Source organism: Xiphophorus hellerii, chromosome 5, assembly GCF_003331165.1.
Source record: "Xiphophorus hellerii strain 12219 chromosome 5, Xiphophorus_hellerii-4.1, whole genome shotgun sequence".
NCBI lineage: Eukaryota > Metazoa > Chordata > Actinopteri > Cyprinodontiformes > Poeciliidae > Xiphophorus > Xiphophorus hellerii.
In genome coordinates, this window is record NC_045676.1 from 12,978,109 (window position 1) to 12,995,562 (window position 17,454).

Below are 17,454 nucleotides of genomic sequence, written 5' to 3' on the forward strand. Positions count from 1 at the left end.
TCTAATTAGATTTTTTCTCTTTTGTTTCACCTCTTGATTCCACACCAGGCCTGTGATTGTGGAGATTCCCCATTTTGCCGCTCTTCGGGGCACTGAGAGAGAACTTGTGATCTTGCGGAGTGAAACCGGAGACAACTGGAAAGAACACCACTGTGACTTCACTGAGGAAGAGCTGAACCAGATCCTTAATGGCATGGATGAAAGTAAGAAACAAAGACATTAATCCATATATCCTTTATTGAATGGGTAAAGAAAGTAAATACGAAGGAGCACCATTTGTCTCCACCTTTCATAGAGCTTGATTCCCCCGAGGAGCTTGAAAAGAAGAGAATTTGCCGAATCATCACCAGAGACTTCCCTCAGTATTTCGCGGTGGTATCGAGAATAAAGCAGGACAGCCATCTGATTGGTCCAGAGGGTGGCGTGCTCAGTAGTACCCTTGTGCCCCAGGTTCAGGCTGTCTTCCCTGAAGGTGCCCTCACTAAGAAGATCAGAGTCGGGCTACAGGTGCATTTATTTAAGGAGCAATTGTCTGGTCACTATATGATTTATGGCTACTTTGTGTTATCCACTAGGACAGGGGTCACCAACCTTTTTGAGACTGGGAGCTACTTCACGGGTACAGAGTAACACGAAGGGCTACTTGTTTGATATGGACATAAATTTTCTTGGCTCAGCCATTATAATAAGAGTATATGGTATATGATTGCATGCTGCCTGATCATATTAATGTTAGGGACTACTGACAATAGTTAGCAGTAATAATTTACCATGCAGCTATGGTTAATTGCTATTATGTGATCAGAAATTCTTAGTTCAGAGTTTTCAGTTTGATTCCCTTTTGGAGCTTTTCTGTGTGATTCTAAATTGCCCACAAGTGACTGAAGAGTCTGGATTGGTGCAGCTGAACAGATTTAACTTTAAATAAAAAAAAGAAACGTTATTGTATTTTGTTATTATCCAACCCTCTTTACTACTAACAAAATTGTGGAGAGAAGAAAAAGTTATTTTGTGCCACAACATCTTGTATGTAGCGCACATCAGTGTGAGTCTGTGGGGGTCAAAGGGCACGCGAAAACTTAAATCTGATTGGTCAGTTTGCTTTTTCTGTGAGCTAAAAATGATGAGTGGAGTTTGAATCTCCCATAGTTCTAAGATCCCACCTGAACTTTTTACAGTGTGCAGTTCTGGCGAGTCGCCGGTTTATTAGCTTTTTTTTGTGGTTTCACAAACTTAAAAGCTGACGGGTCACCAGCTGGCTGACACCAGCAGATGTCGGAAAAAAAACTGTCCGACAGATTGGAAGGTATGTACAAAAGTATCACTGCACCTGACCTGCAAGAGCACAACCACCTCTCTCATCATGTGGCGTCGCACAAAAGCCGCACAAACCTAAACCACTAACACTGCAATGGCCAGGTTTTCGATTTCTCCCCAGAATGGCTGAAACAGGGCCAAAAGACCCTGTCCAAACTGACGACTGATGGCTCAAATTAGCCTCCATTCATCCATTTTTCTATGCTTCTATTCTTCAATTGTAAATGTGGTCGTTGACCGTCAGGCCAGAAGGTAGGAGTCTGAATAGTCCATGTTGGGGGTGGGTATCTATGATACCAACAGGAGATCAGATCTCCTGTAGGTAATGCTCTTCAGTCTAGTTTTGAAGCATACATGAAGTGTTGAAATAAAGCTAAGAGGGTATAAAATGACAGTTTAGAAATAAACTAACCAAATTAATTGTGTTGAAGTCGAAGTCTAAGGAACAATTGTGCAACTGTGAGATGCGTTGAGGCCATTACCAGGGTACTTAAGGGTACTTAAGGGTACTTAAGGGTACTTAGGCCATTTGGCCATCTCTAGCCGGAATAGGAGTGTTGTCCAGGTGGACTACCTTCGGCCATTGCAGTGCTAAAGCAGCACACCCTTTTTTTCGTTTTACACAAACGATGCTAAATAATAAAGACATGGAAGCGAAGCCGACCCGTGTGATCCACGGAAAGAGGAGGATGTTGATTCCCAGGTTCAGGTGGTGTCAGACGTCCAAAGGAGGAGAAGGTGAAGCAACAATGTTTGCTTAATTTCTACTCTTTTGGGGAACGTTTCGACTAGATTAAATTGTTTAACTCGCAGTCTTAGCGCGACGCTCAGGAAGAGCAGCAGATGTCAGCCGACAGGTGACCATCAGCTCTCCAGGTCGGGAAACATCAAAGAAGCTCAGAAACCGACGACCCGCCAGAACAGACACTGTAAAAAGCTCCGCCGGGATCCAAACGACCGCTCTTAGAACTACGGGAGGTTCAAACTCCTGTCATTCATTTTTATCTTACAGAAAAAGCGCCAAGCCGCAAAATAAACAAAAGCAAACTGACCAATCAGATTTAAGCTTTGGCGTGCCCTTCCCCTCCCCCCACAGACTCAGACGTTCGCTACGTACAAGATGTTTTGACACATAAGATCTTTTTTTTTTTTCTCCACAATTTTGTGAATTGTAAAGAGAGTCGATAATAAAACTTACAGAAATTATTATTTTCATTTTTTACTTCAAGGAAAATCTTAAGGTAGGCAGAGTGGGTGCAGCCGTCCAGCTGCAGGCGCTGCTGCCCTCCGATAAAATCCTGCAGGCGTCTGCGCAGTACTGAACTTTAACCATAGAAATTTATGCATAAAGCAATTAATTTTAAATCTTTTTTGTAATTTGCTTTTAAAAAAATTCTAATATAAACAAATGTTATTAATTCAATGTAAAAACATTAAATTAAATAATTTTGTTGGCAGTGCTCCCTAATGACAATGGCTATTTTTAGAACTTGCTCTGCGGGCGACTGACAAGGTCCCCTCGGGCGACCAGGGGCCCGCGGGCACCGTGTTGGTGACCCCTGCACTAGGAAGTATAGGTCAGTATTTTTTAGCTTAGTTTATAGCACTATGAAATTCAGAATATACAACCAAAAATACCTAAATACCAGGCAAAAATCTTTAACTACATTTGATGTAGTTAAAGATTGAGACAAATTAACTTTTCAGATCCTATAAATTGCTAAATTTCTTTATGATGATGCTTGCCTATGGTGATCATAATATTTACCTGCTTGTATGCACACATTGGCATACTGCCTCCATATGCTGTATTACCATCGGTTTCTACAGTTTACACTGTGGAGCAGTAGTAAACCACTTCTTGTTTACAGAACACTATTAACACATTTTCCGTCTCTATTTTTAGGCTCAGCCTATTGATGTGGAGCTGGTGAAAAAGAGTCTTGGCAACAAAGCCACTTTTAGCCCAATTGTTACATTAGAACCCAGACGGAGAAAATTTCACAAACCAATCACCATGACGATTCCAATCCCCGAGAGCTCCAACACCGATGGACCAAATGCCATGTTCAGTGGGGAGACCCCCACTTTACGTTTGCTCTGCAGTATAACAGGTAACATGGCAAATAATCTGAGCTATTATAATAAAGTTCTTGAAATTATAACAACTTAAAACCTGTTAAAAAACATCTGTTTTATATATTGAACCACAATCTAAGCTATGATTTTAGGTGTTTTAACCTAAAATCACAACCTAGATTGTTTTATATTTATGTATGAACTGTTGTCTTTGCTTTTATCCATTAAAGCAAATTCTTTTTATATAACCATTCTATTATTAATAGCATCAAATATGATGTAACACCTCATGTAACTTGTTCTATGTTTTAGGTGGAACCACACCTGCCCAGTGGGAAGACATCACTGGCTCCACACCACTCACCTTTGTTAACCAGTGTGTTTCCTTCACCACCAATGTTTCAGCAAGGTAAATTGGTGTCTCTTTTGAAGGTTGTTGGTGTGGACTGAAGTTGTTTTGTAAGCTCAGTATGCTTCCTTATTTAGTCTTCTGGTTACTAAATGCTGGTTACTGACAAATTTGCAGGTTCTGGCTTATAGACTGCAGACAGACCCAGGAGTCTGTTAATTTTGGGACACAGCTGTACAGAGAAATCATCTGTGTTCCCTACATGGCTAAGTTTGTCATCTTTGCCAAAACGCTGGATCCCATTGAGGCACGGTTGCGGTGCTTCTGCATGACAGATGACAAGATGGACAAAACCTTGGAACAGCAAGAGAACTTCACCGAAGTAGCTCGCAGCCGAGATGTTGAGGTGTGGTTAATGAATACATAAATGACGAAAATGTTTGAGAAAAGAAATTATAGAAGCCAATTTTTATGGTCAACTAAATACAACAAAGATTTTTTTCCTAATGTTGTACTAAAAGGTGTTCATGCAATTGAATAGAGCAAAGATGGTGTTATATACTTTTCACATATTATCATATTATCTACAAACAGGTGCTGGAAGGAAAACCCATATATGCAGACTGCTTCGGAAACCTTGTACCCCTTACCAAGAGTGGACAGCACCATGTATTCAGTTTCTTTGCTTTTAAAGAGAACAGACTGGCACTCTTTATTAAAGTATGATCATACAAACAGCAAACATTTCTGAAATGCCTGTTTGGATCGCTATGAATGAGTCTTAAATTCAATGATGTCTTCATTGATCAGACTCGTGATACTGCCCAGGAGCCCTGCGGACGATTGTCTTTCACTAAAGAACCACGCACATACCGAAGTCTTCATCACAATGCCATCTGCAACCTTAACATCACTCTTCCAACATACTCAAAAGTGAGTGTAAATATCTAAAGTGAAACAATTATTATTGGTTTATATTCTAGGAATGCATAACTAGAAACAATGCAATCTTTCTGGTAGTATAGAGACTTAAATGTTTTTTTATTCTCCTTAGGAGTCTGACTCAGATCAAGATGGGGAAGATGAGGTAAATTAAGTGTTTTATGTACTGTTTTAAATTAAAAAATATTAAATCACAGAGCTATAACAGTGACTGTTAAATTCTTTCTTTTCAGAGTGAGAAGAGTGAGAAGAAATGTAAGTTTTTATTCAGTGATATTTATTCCAAATTTGAAAATGTATACATTAAATTTTTAGACAAAAACAGAAAGATTAGATACATGCCTTTAATTGAGACCAAATTTTGTTCAGTTATTTCTTGTAAAGAAATCTATTAAATACTAAATATAAGATCAGTCCATTAATTAACATTTCATTAACTGTTGGTAGCTAAATATGATAGAATAGTGTGAGAACCGTGCTTCTTGTTTGGCTCCACTAACACAGTGTGTAGTAACATGTTTTTTGATGGCAGCTATGCTATGGCTGTGTTCCCTCACTGCAGACTTTACTAACCCTCTCCATCTCTTAGCATTTTTCATTTTTCACTGATTAGATTTTTCTAACAGCCAATCATTAAGGTCAAAACAATACTTTTTCACTTTGGCTTAAAATGATTTTGATTCATTCAATTTAAGAGCTTAGTCAATTTAAGAGCACACTTATTTTGTGCTAACAATATATAAAAAGTATTCATTTTGGCCTCTTTTTGTTTGTTTGCATCCATTTATCTGTTTTATTAGCAGCATGTCAAAAATATGTATTTGCCCTACCCAGAAATTCAACCCCAAAATAAAAAAGCTTTCAAATCAACTCATAAAATAAGATTAAACCAATATAGTAATATAAGAAAAATTAATGTTACACTTACTTTAAATGATTTTACTGCACACTTCATTAACCTGTCACAAGACATCCTGGAAGATACTTGAATGGCCTTTAGTAACTGAATTACATTGAAATTCTCAGGTTGGACTTGCAAAACACAGTGGCAATACTCAAATCTAAGGATATTAGTAAAGTGGAGTTCTTTGTGCATAAGCAGTGGGCTAAGAAGCTAGTGTCTGACTATGCATCACGTTTGCAGCAGATCATGATGACCAAATGGTACTCTACCAAATATGCTTTTTATAAAGGAATTGAATAATTTTGAAACTATGGCAGTCATTCAAAGTTGCTAATAATGAAACTTTCTTTATTAGCTATGCTGAGCTGTTTAAATTATTATTTGACCTTTTATTGTAAAGGTTGTATAGTTTGCCAAAAAAAAATAATAATAATTGAACTGACATATAATCTTAATTTGTATCTATGTTGGATTGTTGTTGTGTCCAATGGCGTTAAAGTAAATGAAGAAATCGCCATTTAGTTGTTTAAAAAAACCCTTATTTTTCAATTTTCTCTAATTTTTGGTTGATTTTAATAAACAATACCATCTTGTTTGTTCTCTAATTCCGATTATGTACAAAAATTGTATTCTAGCTAACATCACACATTTTATCTAATCTTCCTTGCACTAAATGCTAGCTGCAAGTGAACATTTCCCCACTTTCATTTGTTTTATTTTACATTGCAATCATTTCTTTGTATGGGCCATAAAGTCACAAAACCATAACCTTTTTCAAATTAGCTATTGTCTAATATACATCTGCAGTTCTTCTAAATAAAAATATAACTATGCTTTTCACAATACGTATCAATATATGATACTACTTTTGTCTTGAGCTGAAATTGATACTTTAAAACAGCAAATTACCAATGACTTAAGATTGCTTGGTTTATAAATCACCTCCTTTTTCAGTTGCACTGTAATTCTCTTCAATTCATACTTAATAATGCAATGTTATAGTGATACATGACTATTTCAAAAGTAGGCTTGACGATGTTTGTTAATCTGTCGTGTCTGTTAATTTCACATGTGGGTTTCTTTGTTACATTCTGTGCTTTTTGTTTTGTTCATGTTAGATTCCAAAATGTGTAGAAAACAGATTGTCATTGTTCTTGTCCACATTTTACCTGCCTTATTTTTTTTTCTCCTGTTGGCTTTTGCTTATGCTGTTGCTCCTCTTTTTTTATTTCAAACCTTTCTGGACTACTACCCTGTTGGGCCTTTTTTCCAAGATTTTCTTATCTTCTACCCTGTCAGACTTCTTCTTTCACTGTGAACTGAAGATGGATATTTAATGGCATTGTCTTGATCACGATTTTCTAATGTCTCTCTTTCCCACTTGATTTGTCCCATATGTTATCTTCCCTTTTTGGTTATGAAACTTTTTGTCTTTGAAGATGATGAATCTGAGTCTACTGAGACATTCTCACTGAGAACTAATCAACCACTTGATCCTGCAACTCTTGCAAGTCCAGACATTCTATCAGACATATCAGATGTCAGAATATCTGCAGTATTTCCAATAGATGTCTATGAGGAGAGAGCTAGAGCTGTAGTGTTTGTTGAAAAAGAGTCATTTGCTGAAGTGGAATACTTTAAAGATAGATCTGAAATGACTGGAGAGATTCAAAAAGAGAACCTTATTTATAGCAGTGAGTCAGTGAAAGAAAGAACAGCCATGGTCTCAAAAGTCAACACAGCTATGGGAGAAAATTTTGAACCTGCTGTGAGACATAGTTCACAAGAAGACCTTGTCCAAGGCACATCTGGTCAAGGTACTATATTGCAAACAACACTACATAGCAAACAACGTCCCCCAAATATCAAAAAACCTATAAGGAAAAAGCTTAGAGAACGAGAGCTGTCCAGGTGTAGCAGCTCTGAGGGGGAGCTGGAAAGGGTGAGCTCTGAGGAATCTTTGGATGGTGAAGTTATTCTTGAAGAAAGCTTTTCAGCTAGCTCAGTTATTCAGCCCCCTGTTTCTCCTTTAATTATTGAGACACCTATAGGGTCCATAAAAGACAAGGTTAAAGCTTTACAAACCAAAGTTGAACAGGAGGACATGCAAAAAACTAGTCAAGGTGTAGCATGTGCAGAAAAATCTTCCATTGTTCCAATGAAACAAGATGATGTCATGCCAGAACTTCCACAAGTTCCCAAATCCCCTAAATCTCCTAGATCTCAGACAGAAAGATTAGAGGAGATTATGTCAGTGAAGGAGATAATGAAAGCCTTTCAGACTGGACAGGACCCATCAAAATGTACATTTGGGCTTTTTGAGCATAAGGCACCACTTTCTTCTCATAGTGAAACATTGAAATACAAGCTTTCAGATACCGAAGAGACACTTGGAACAGAGCAGAGTCCAACCTATGAGATTCCTGTCATTTTCAGTCAACATGAGGATGTGAATAAAATGGACAAGATGGACATGAGAGATGAACAAGTTAGCTCAATCAGAAACACTACTGAGAAAACCCTGTTGATATCAGAAAGACCTTCCAATGGTAAAACAGTAAAGTTTGCTGATACAGTTCAAGATGACTTTGGAAATGATAGCCCACTGGTAGAGTGCAGAAACAGAGAGCTGCAAGATAAAGAGACACTGTCTGTGAAGGATCGGATGAAAATATTCCAAACAGAACAGGATTTCCCACAAAATACCACAGGACTTTCACAACACATAGCCATAGCTTTTTCTAGCACACATTTTGCGTCTGAATCTGAATCCCAGGACCATGCTCAGGGCCTCACGGTTCTTAGTCCGCAAAGTGACAGCACAGAAGATCAAACACCAAATTTTGTGGGATGTAAATCTGAGAAAGCAGCAGTTTCAGACGGTTCTCTTTTTGGAAAAACAGTTCCACGTCCTGATTCTGTTAAAAGTGAGACAGTACATATCTGTTCCCCAGGTGAGGAGCAAGGTAAGCCCACTGTGTCTGTGAAAGAACTAATGAAAACATTCCAGGACTCTTCAGTTGAACATGGACACATTCAAAATATTAAAACCAATGATGTTCCAGCTCCTCAAGCACAAAAGGATATTCCAACCATTACTTCAGTTCGCCAAACAGTAAACAAAGAGAATGAGTCTAAAAGTGAATCTCAACAAAGTTCTGATGTGACCTATTTTAGAAATACTGATGAAAAAATGGAGAGGATTGATTTCAATGATAAAAATATTAGCCTTAAGAAAGAAGCATCAGATTTGTCAGAGAAAAGCCCAGGGAAAATGCAGTTAGATGGATCCTTCTTAAGCACTTTTAGGGTTTTATCTGAGGAAACTCAAATCAGCCCAGATCGCAGAACTTCTGAGGACTTCAGTGCTGACATAAAGGCTGAACTGGAAGAAAATCCCGAATATCAGCTGTTTAGGCAGACTCAAACAGTTTCAGATGTCAATTATCAAGTGTTGGTCCTTGAAGGGGACGAATCACCTGATGACTTTGACAGTCCTTGCTATGTGGGAGACATCAGTTCTGACCTTCCTGGGACACCCAAGGATGAAAACTTGACTGAATCTTCAGAGAAGAGTGTTGATTCCTCTTGTTCTAGCTCAGGAGAAATACAAACTTCTGACACCCACCAAAGAAGAAATGAAAAGACTTTTAGTCTTTCAGTAAGTGAAACCAAAGAAGAAAAGAATATTTTTGGGGCAGCTGAGGCAGATATATTGGCTGACTATGAAAGCAAAATACTTTATAGACAAATTGACATAGAAGAAAAGAAAACCATTATCAGGGAGCCAGGACTTCAAGATATCCAGACAGAGAAGAAAACATCTTACCAGGCATCAACAGCAGAAAAGGACATGCAAGGGACACTGTTGTTAATGGGAAAAGATTTTGATCAGTGTCCACAGATTAAGTCTTTTGAAAAACATAAAATTGATCAGGAGTGTCAAGAAACAGATGTACATGAAGAAATAGATGAAGACACTTTAGCATCACTAGCTAATGAAAACAAAAAAATATTGATGGGTGAAAGAACACAGATTTGGACAAATGAAAATATAATTATGGCAGCAGGTGACAAAAGAAAAAGTGAACTGGAAAAAGACCAAACATCTGAAACGTTAAAAGATTTCTCAACAAACTTTTCAGTCAGTGATGGTAAATTTTCCCCATACAAGGACAAGACAACATGTCAAATAAAAGAAGATCAAGATAGTGAAAGTAGTGCATCTGAAAACATAACAGAGGAAATTGGCCATTCAACGTTGATACAAGATTACAAAAGAGAAGGAGCAAGGTTACAACAATCTGAAACCAAAAAGAATGTGTCAGGTATGTCTTCACATCTCAGTTCTGATGTTCATGAATACATTAAAGAAGAACCAGTGGGAAGAAAAAGCCATCTGGAAGATGTTCTCCATGAGAACTTCAAAGAAGTAAAACTGTCTAGAGATCATTCAGAAGAACAAATTGAGAAAAAGAAAAACTCCCAGACTGCTGTAATTTCACCCAAAGAAGAAAGAATAATTTCAGTTTTGGAGACTCCATGCCAACAAATTCATACTGAAAGACAGATATGCCCAGAACATTCTGTATCTGAGAAGGATATGACAGGCATGTTATCACATCTCAGCAGTGACCTAGAAGAATATCTCAAAGAAAAGCCAGTGATGAGACAAAGTCATTCTGAGGAAGATCTAATAAATGATCAATGCAAAGAAAAAAAGCTGGTAAGAGATTTTTCAAGCGACAAGCTAGGCAGAGAGGAAAACTTGGAGACTCATGTAGTTCAAGTCAAAGAACAAATAGTGTTTGAACAAGTTTGTGATAAGAGAAAAGGAAGCCCAGAAAAGCCATCAATAGAGAAAGATATGTCAGGCATGTTGTCACATCTGAGTAGTGACCTGGATGAATATGTCAAAGAAACGCCAGTGACAAGACAAATACATCTTGTGGAAGATCTGGTAAGTGAGAGCTGCAAAGAAATAAAACTTGCAAGAGATAATTTAGAGGACAAGACTGAGGAGAACGTAAATGCTCAAACTGACCAGGTTGTAGTCAATGAAGAGACTAAAACATCTGACCTGGAGGCCAAAATTGAACAAGTTTATATGGAGAGAAGAGGAAGCCCAATAAAGCCAGCAATAGAAAAAGAAATGTCAGGCATGTTGTCACATCTGAGTAGTGATCTGGATGAATATGTCAAAGAAATGCCAGTGACAAGACAAATACATCTTGAGGAAGATCTGGTAAGTGAGAGCTGCAAAGAAATAAAACTTTCAAGAGATAATTTAGAGGACAAGACTGAGGAAAGCGTAAATGTTCAGACTGACCATGTTGTTGTCAATGAAGAGACAAAAACATCTGACCCAGAGGCCAAAAATGAACAAGTTTATATGGAGAGAAGGGGAATCCCAATAAAGCCAGCAATAAAGAAAGAAATGTCAGGCATGTTGTCACATCTGAGTAGTGATCTGGATGAATATGTCAAAGAAATGCCAGTGACAAAACAAATACATCTTGTGGAAGATCTGGTAAGTGAGAGCTGCAAAGAAATAAAACTTGCAAGAGGTGATTTAGAGGACAAGACTGGGGAGAACGTAAATGCTCAAACTGACCAGGTTGTAGTCAATGAAGAGACAAAAACATCTGACCTGGATGCCAAAATTGAACAAGTTTATATGGAGAGAAGAGGAAGCCCAATAAAGCCAGCAATAGAGAAAGAAATGTCAGGCATGTTGTCACATCTGAGTAGTGACCTGGATGAATATGTCAAAGAAATGCCAGTGACAAGACAAATACATCTTGTGGAAGATCTGGTAAGTGAGAGCTGCAAAGAAATAAAACTTGCAAGAGATAATTTAGAGGACAAGACTGAGGAGAACGCAAATGTTCAGACTGACCATGTTGTAGTCAATGAAGAGACGAAAACATCTGACCTGGAGGCCAAAATTGAACAGGTTTATATGGAGAGAAGAGGAATCCCAATAAAGCCAGCAATAGAGAAAGAAATGTCAGGCATGTTGTCACATCTGAGTAGTGACATGAATGAATATGTCATCAAAAAACCATTGACAAGTCAAAGTCATCTTGAGGAAGATCTGATAAATGAGACATGCAAAGAAATAAAACTTTCAAGGGATGATTCAGAAGACAAGATTGAGAAAATAGAGAACCTTGAGACTGAACCAGTTGTAATCAAACAACAAACACAAATGTCTGTAATTGAGAATGAATTTGAACAAGTTTATGTTGAAAGAAAAGGAAGTCCACAAAATCCGACAATTATGAAAAATATGTCAGGCATGTTGTCACATCTCAGTAGTGACTTGAATGAATATGTCAAACAAATACCGGTGACTCAACAAAATCTGCCCGAAGAAGATCTGGTCAGTGAGAGCTGCAAAGAAATAAAACTGATTGATTCAGAGGACAAGACTGAGAAAATGAAAAATGCTCAGATTGACCCAGCCATAGTCAAAGAACAAACAAAAACATCTGTTTCGGAGGCCCAAATTGAAAAAGTTTATGTGGAGAAAGAAGAAAGTCCACAAAAGCCAATAATCATGAAAGACATGTCAAGCATGTTGTCCCATCTTAGTAGTGACATAGATGAATATGTCAAACAAATACCAATGACAAAACAAAGTCTACTTGAGGAAGATCTGGTCAATGAGTGTTGCACAGAAATAAAACTTTCACGAGATGATTCAGAGGACAAGCCTGAGAAAATGGAAAATGCTCAGATTGACCCAGCCATAGTTAAAGAACAAACAAAAACATCTGTTTCAGAGACCCAATTTGAACAAGTTTATTTTGAGAGAAAAGGAAGATCACAAATGGCTGTTATTGAGAGAGATATGTCAGGCATGTTGTCACATCTCAGTAGTGACCTGGATGAACATTTCAAACAAATACCAGTGACAAGACAAAGTCATCCAGAGGAAGATCTGGTAAATGAGAACTGCAAAGAAACAAAACTGGCAAAGGATGATTCAGAAGACAAGCCTAAGGAAGAGGAAAATGTTAAGGTTGACCAAGCTGCAATCAAAGAACAAACAAAAACATCTCTTTCAGAGCCCCAATTTGAACAACTTTATGTCGAGAAGAAAGAAAGTCCAAAAAAGCCAATAATCATGAAAGACATGTCAAGCATGTTGTCCCATCTTAGTAGTGACATAGATGAATATGTCAAACAAATACCAGTGACAAGACAAAGTCTACCTGAGGAAGATCTGGTCAGTGAGAGTTGCAAAGAAATAAAACTTGCAAGGGATGATTCAGAGGACAAGACGGAGAAAATGGAAAATGCTCAGACTGACCCAGCTGTAGTCAATGAACAAAGAAAAACATCTCTTTTGGAGGTCCAATTTGAACAAGTCTTGATGGAGAGAGAAGGCAGTCCTCAAAAACTAATAATCATGAAAGATATGTCAAACATGTTGTCATATCTCACCAGTGACCTGGATGAATATGTAAAACACGTACCATTGTCTCAACAAAATCTGCCTGACGAAGATCTGGTCAATGAGAGTTGCACAGAAATAAAACTTTCACAAGATGATTCAGAGGACAAGACTGAGAAAATGGAAAATGCTCAGATTGACCCAGCCATAGTCAAAGAACAAACAAAAACATCTGTTTCGGAGGCCCAGTTTGAACAAGTTTATATGGAGAGAAAAGAAAGATCACAAAAGCCAGTAATTGAGAAAGATATGTCAGGCATGTTGTCACATCTCAGTTGTGACCTGGATGAATATTTCAAACAAATACCAGTGACAAGTCAAAGTCATCCAGAGGAAGATCTGGTAAATGAGAACTGCAAAGAAACAAAACTGGCAAAACATGGCTCAGAAGACAAGACTTGGGAAGAGGAAAATGTTAAGGTTGACACAGCTGTAATCAAAGAACAAACAAAAACATCTCTTTCAGAGGCCAAATTTGAACAAGTTTATATGGAGAGAAAAGGAAGATCACAAAAGCCAGTAATTGAGAAAGATATGTCAGGCATGTTGTCACATCTCAGTTGTGACCTGGATGAATATTTCAAACAAATACCAGTGACAAGTCAAAGTCATCCAGAGGAAGATCTGGTAAATGAGAACTGCAAAGAAACAAAACTGGTAAAAGATGATTCAGAAGACAAGCCTGTGGAAGAGGAAAATGTTCAGGCTGACCCAGCTGTAGTGCAAGAACTAACACAATCATCTGTTTCAGAGGCCCAATTTGAACAAGTTTATATGGAGAGAAAAGGAAGCCAAAAGAAGCCAGTAATTGAGAAAGATATGTCAGGCATGTTGTCCCATCTCAGTTGTGACCTGGATGAATATTTCAAACATAAACCAGTGACAAGTCAAAGTCATCTTGAGGAAGATCTGGTAAGCGAAAGCTGTACAGAAGTAAAACTTGCGAGTGATGATTCAGAAGACAAGGTTGCGGCTGACAAAAACTTGCAGACTCATGTAGTTGGTGTCAAGGAACACACACAAGCCTCAGTTTTGGAAACTCATTTTGACCAGGTTGATGTTGTGAGAAAAGGAACCCCAAAAAAGTCAATGACTGAAAAAGATATGTCAACAATGTTGTCACATCTGAGAACTGACATAGATGAATATGTCTCAAAAAGTCCAGTGATAACAAAAAGTATTTCTGATGAGGACCTGGTCAGTGAGAGGTGCAAAGAAATTAAATTGGCAAGGGATAATTTAGAAGAACAGATTGGGGAAGGGGGAAACATTCAGCTGGCTGCATTTGGAGTCAAACAAAAACAACAATCATCAGATTTAGAGAATGAGTTTGAACATGTTTACTTTGAGAGAAAAGGAAGCCCACAAAAGCAAGTGACTGAGAAAGATATGACAGGCATCTTGTCCCTTCTCAGTAGTGACCTGGATGAAAATGACAAACAAATGCCATTGACAAGACAAAGTTATTCTGAGGAAGATCTGGTCAGTGAGAGCTGCAAAGAAGTAAAACTGCCCAGGGATAATTTAGAAGATAATTTAAGTTTAGCTGCTTCCTCACATCTCAATATACAAGGGTCTTTTCAGGTTTCAAGTACTCATAGCACACTAAAACGACCATCTGATTTAGACAGCCTTCAGACTCAGGGGTTTGATGACTCAGATCAGGAATCATGCCATCAGGATTCATTAGAGGCCAGTCCTCTTATGGAAGACAGATCATCAAAGAAGTCTCCTGATTCCATTGAGCCAAGCCCCACTAAAGAATCTCCATGTCAAGACTCTCTTGAAGGAAGTCCTACTCAACCAAAGGAACAACAATTTCAAATGCCAGTACAGACAGCTGTGTATGAAGATTATGCTTCCCAGCTCAAAGCATGTTTTGCTTCTGATAAAGCCATTCATACAGATGAATCTGGCAACACTACACACGAAAACATAACTGCAATCCCACAAGTGGATAATAAAGTGATGGATGATCATTCTCCTAAGTCTACACATGAAGTAACTGGTATGTGGTCAAACGAGAGTGTTCACACACTCATTAGGCAAGACTCTCTTGGTAGTAATGACAGTGAGAATGACACCACCAATAAACAATACACTCCAGAAGAGGAAATGTTTAAAATAGCTGTAAAGATCAAAACATTTGATGAAATGGAACATGAATCCAAAATGAAGAAAGACAAATTGTTTGATGCCCCTTCTCTATCTGATGAAAGTGCAGTGGATCTCAAATTTGACCCAGCTGCAAAGGCTTCCTTAACAGATGTGCTACACCAAAGCTCTGAAAAACAAGTAGGAGAACGCTCTAATCAGCCAGTTGAAGATTCACTGTATATAATTACAAGTCAGAAAGAGGAACCTGAGAGAAGTGTCTCTGTGCCCCAAGTAGCAGAAATACATAAAGACATGACAGAAGGTGCGAGTTCTCAAGTAGCAAAAGAACATTTTCCCTGCACTGTGAGAAATGAACATACCTTACCCAGTGGCTTTGCAAATGAGTCAGTATTGACACATGATTCGGAGTTTTACAATAACCCCCAGGACTATGAAACTATTGAAGTAGAAGATGTCACATTATGTTGCCAGTTGTATGATAATGTGACCTTAAAGGAACATACTGAGGGTGAGCAACAAGTGCCTCTTGATGCTTTGGAGGACACAAAAACACCTGAAAAAATAATTGTGCAGACACCAGGTGGGGAGAAAAGCCCCAGTCCATTTCAGTTTCAGGAAGGAAAGCTATTTGAAATGACTCGGGGTGGAGCTATTGATATGACAAGAAGAACTTTTGATGAGGAAGAGGAATCATATTCATTCTTTCATGTCGGGGAACATCCTGTTGAGGAGGCTGTTTTGGAAACAACTGTTTCAGACACAACCCTTCAAGGGACCCCAAAATCAAAGGTAACTCCATATATCTGTGCTGTAAATTCCAGTCCTGAATCCAAAAGTACCACAAAACCCTCTCTTGAAAAGTCAAAGCTTGAGAAATCGCTTCAAAATGTTGATCTGTGCAGCCGTACGGACACCAAGCTTGGTTCTCCAAATGCTTCTAAGACTTTTACAGATATTTCAACAGAGGCTGAAAGTCTCAAAAACCTTGGGCTGGGCTATCTGGACAGCACAATAGCTGACCTTCAGCTAGACACATCTGCTGAATCTGAAAAGAATTCTTTAGATTCCTCATCATCTGATGATGATGAGCTTGATGAAGATGAAGACCAATGCTCAGTCATAGAAATGAGATATCATCAACGCTCACCCCCACTCCTGGATTTCAAAGAAACCCCCAACGATAGAGAGGAAATATCAGTGAGAGAACCACAGCTTTCAGAGCTTGTTCAAGTTCGAGAAGCAGGAGAAATCCTAACTTTTAGTCGTAGAACTAGATCTGAGGATAACACAACTAACGCCTTTAGTAAAGAAGGTAGGAGTTATTCTGAGAGTAGTCAACCCTCTAATATATTAAGTATTCTTTCTTCCAAACCTACTACCATTATCCAGGAGAAAGCTTTGGGTGATTGGATTTCTGCAAGTTCTCCTCCAATAAATGAAACATCTGTGAGGTCTTCTTTAGAGACCGATGAAATGAGCAGCACTAGTCACATGAGTTCAGATTCTGTTATATTTACATATGACATCCCAGCCTCCCAAAGTTCAGATTCTGATGGCAGTCAGTTGCCAGTTGTACATCCATCCTGCGGAACAGAGGATGTGTTTGAGTCCAGGCCTGCCTGGGATGACACAGTGGAAACTCAGATGCAGAGAATCGGTGATGATCAGACTCCAGAATTTACATCAGGTATGGTTTAGATGAATTAGGCTTTTGGTCTATCGTCTCTCTTCAGCAGCGAGATCCTTTTTTCTCTTTTAGAGAAGATTCTCTCCATTACCCATTTACTGTTATTTTTTTAACATTGGGATTTATTTCCTCCATTTTATATTGTTACCATATTTTGTTTGTGTCCATGTGCACATGGGTAATAGTGTATTACATTTGATAAGTTATTGCTGTGTCTGAGGACAAAGCAATTCTAAGATTGAAATTAGAAAATTTTGATACAAGTCTATTGCAATGTTGGGATTATGTACTAACAACCCACTTTTACTAATGTTAATCAACTCAATGAACCATTTGTATATATTGACTGACACATTAACAACACTGTTTACACTAATGGCCGAAAAGCATGTTTTGTTTATCTGATTAGGTAGTAACTATGCATAAGCAAACCAAGTTTTGTGTTATCATCCATATAGACATCACATGTCCTCATTGACTTTACAGCCTATAGCATAGATTCCTCAGGAAATTACATTTTGTATTTATCCAGAATGATATTTTATGTAATGTGTTTATACTGCATATACTGTTAAAAACAGTTGGTGTCTTCAATA

General features: G+C 38.2%; 1 protein-coding gene across 18 annotated transcripts in view; it reads left to right on the plus strand.

Annotated features, from left to right (window-relative positions):
- Positions 1–17,454, plus strand: part of ank2a (ankyrin 2a, neuronal) — a 74,378-nt gene that overhangs the window by 38,152 nt on the left and 18,772 nt on the right. For 17 of the 18 annotated variants that reach the window (XM_032564249.1, XM_032564245.1, XM_032564246.1 and 14 more), the window contains 10 exons: positions 49–203; positions 296–507; positions 3,224–3,431; positions 3,709–3,805; positions 3,923–4,151; positions 4,340–4,465; positions 4,556–4,678; positions 4,800–4,832; positions 4,921–4,942; positions 7,031–16,858. In XM_032564249.1, coding sequence (XP_032420140.1) covers positions 49–203; positions 296–507; positions 3,224–3,431; positions 3,709–3,805; positions 3,923–4,151; positions 4,340–4,465; positions 4,556–4,678; positions 4,800–4,832; positions 4,921–4,942; positions 7,031–16,858 — 11,033 coding nt within the window. The remainder of the gene's footprint in view (positions 1–48; positions 204–295; positions 508–3,223; positions 3,432–3,708; positions 3,806–3,922; positions 4,152–4,339; positions 4,466–4,555; positions 4,679–4,799; positions 4,833–4,920; positions 4,943–7,030; positions 16,859–17,454) is intronic. The other variant, XM_032564250.1, reaches the window with a different exon arrangement.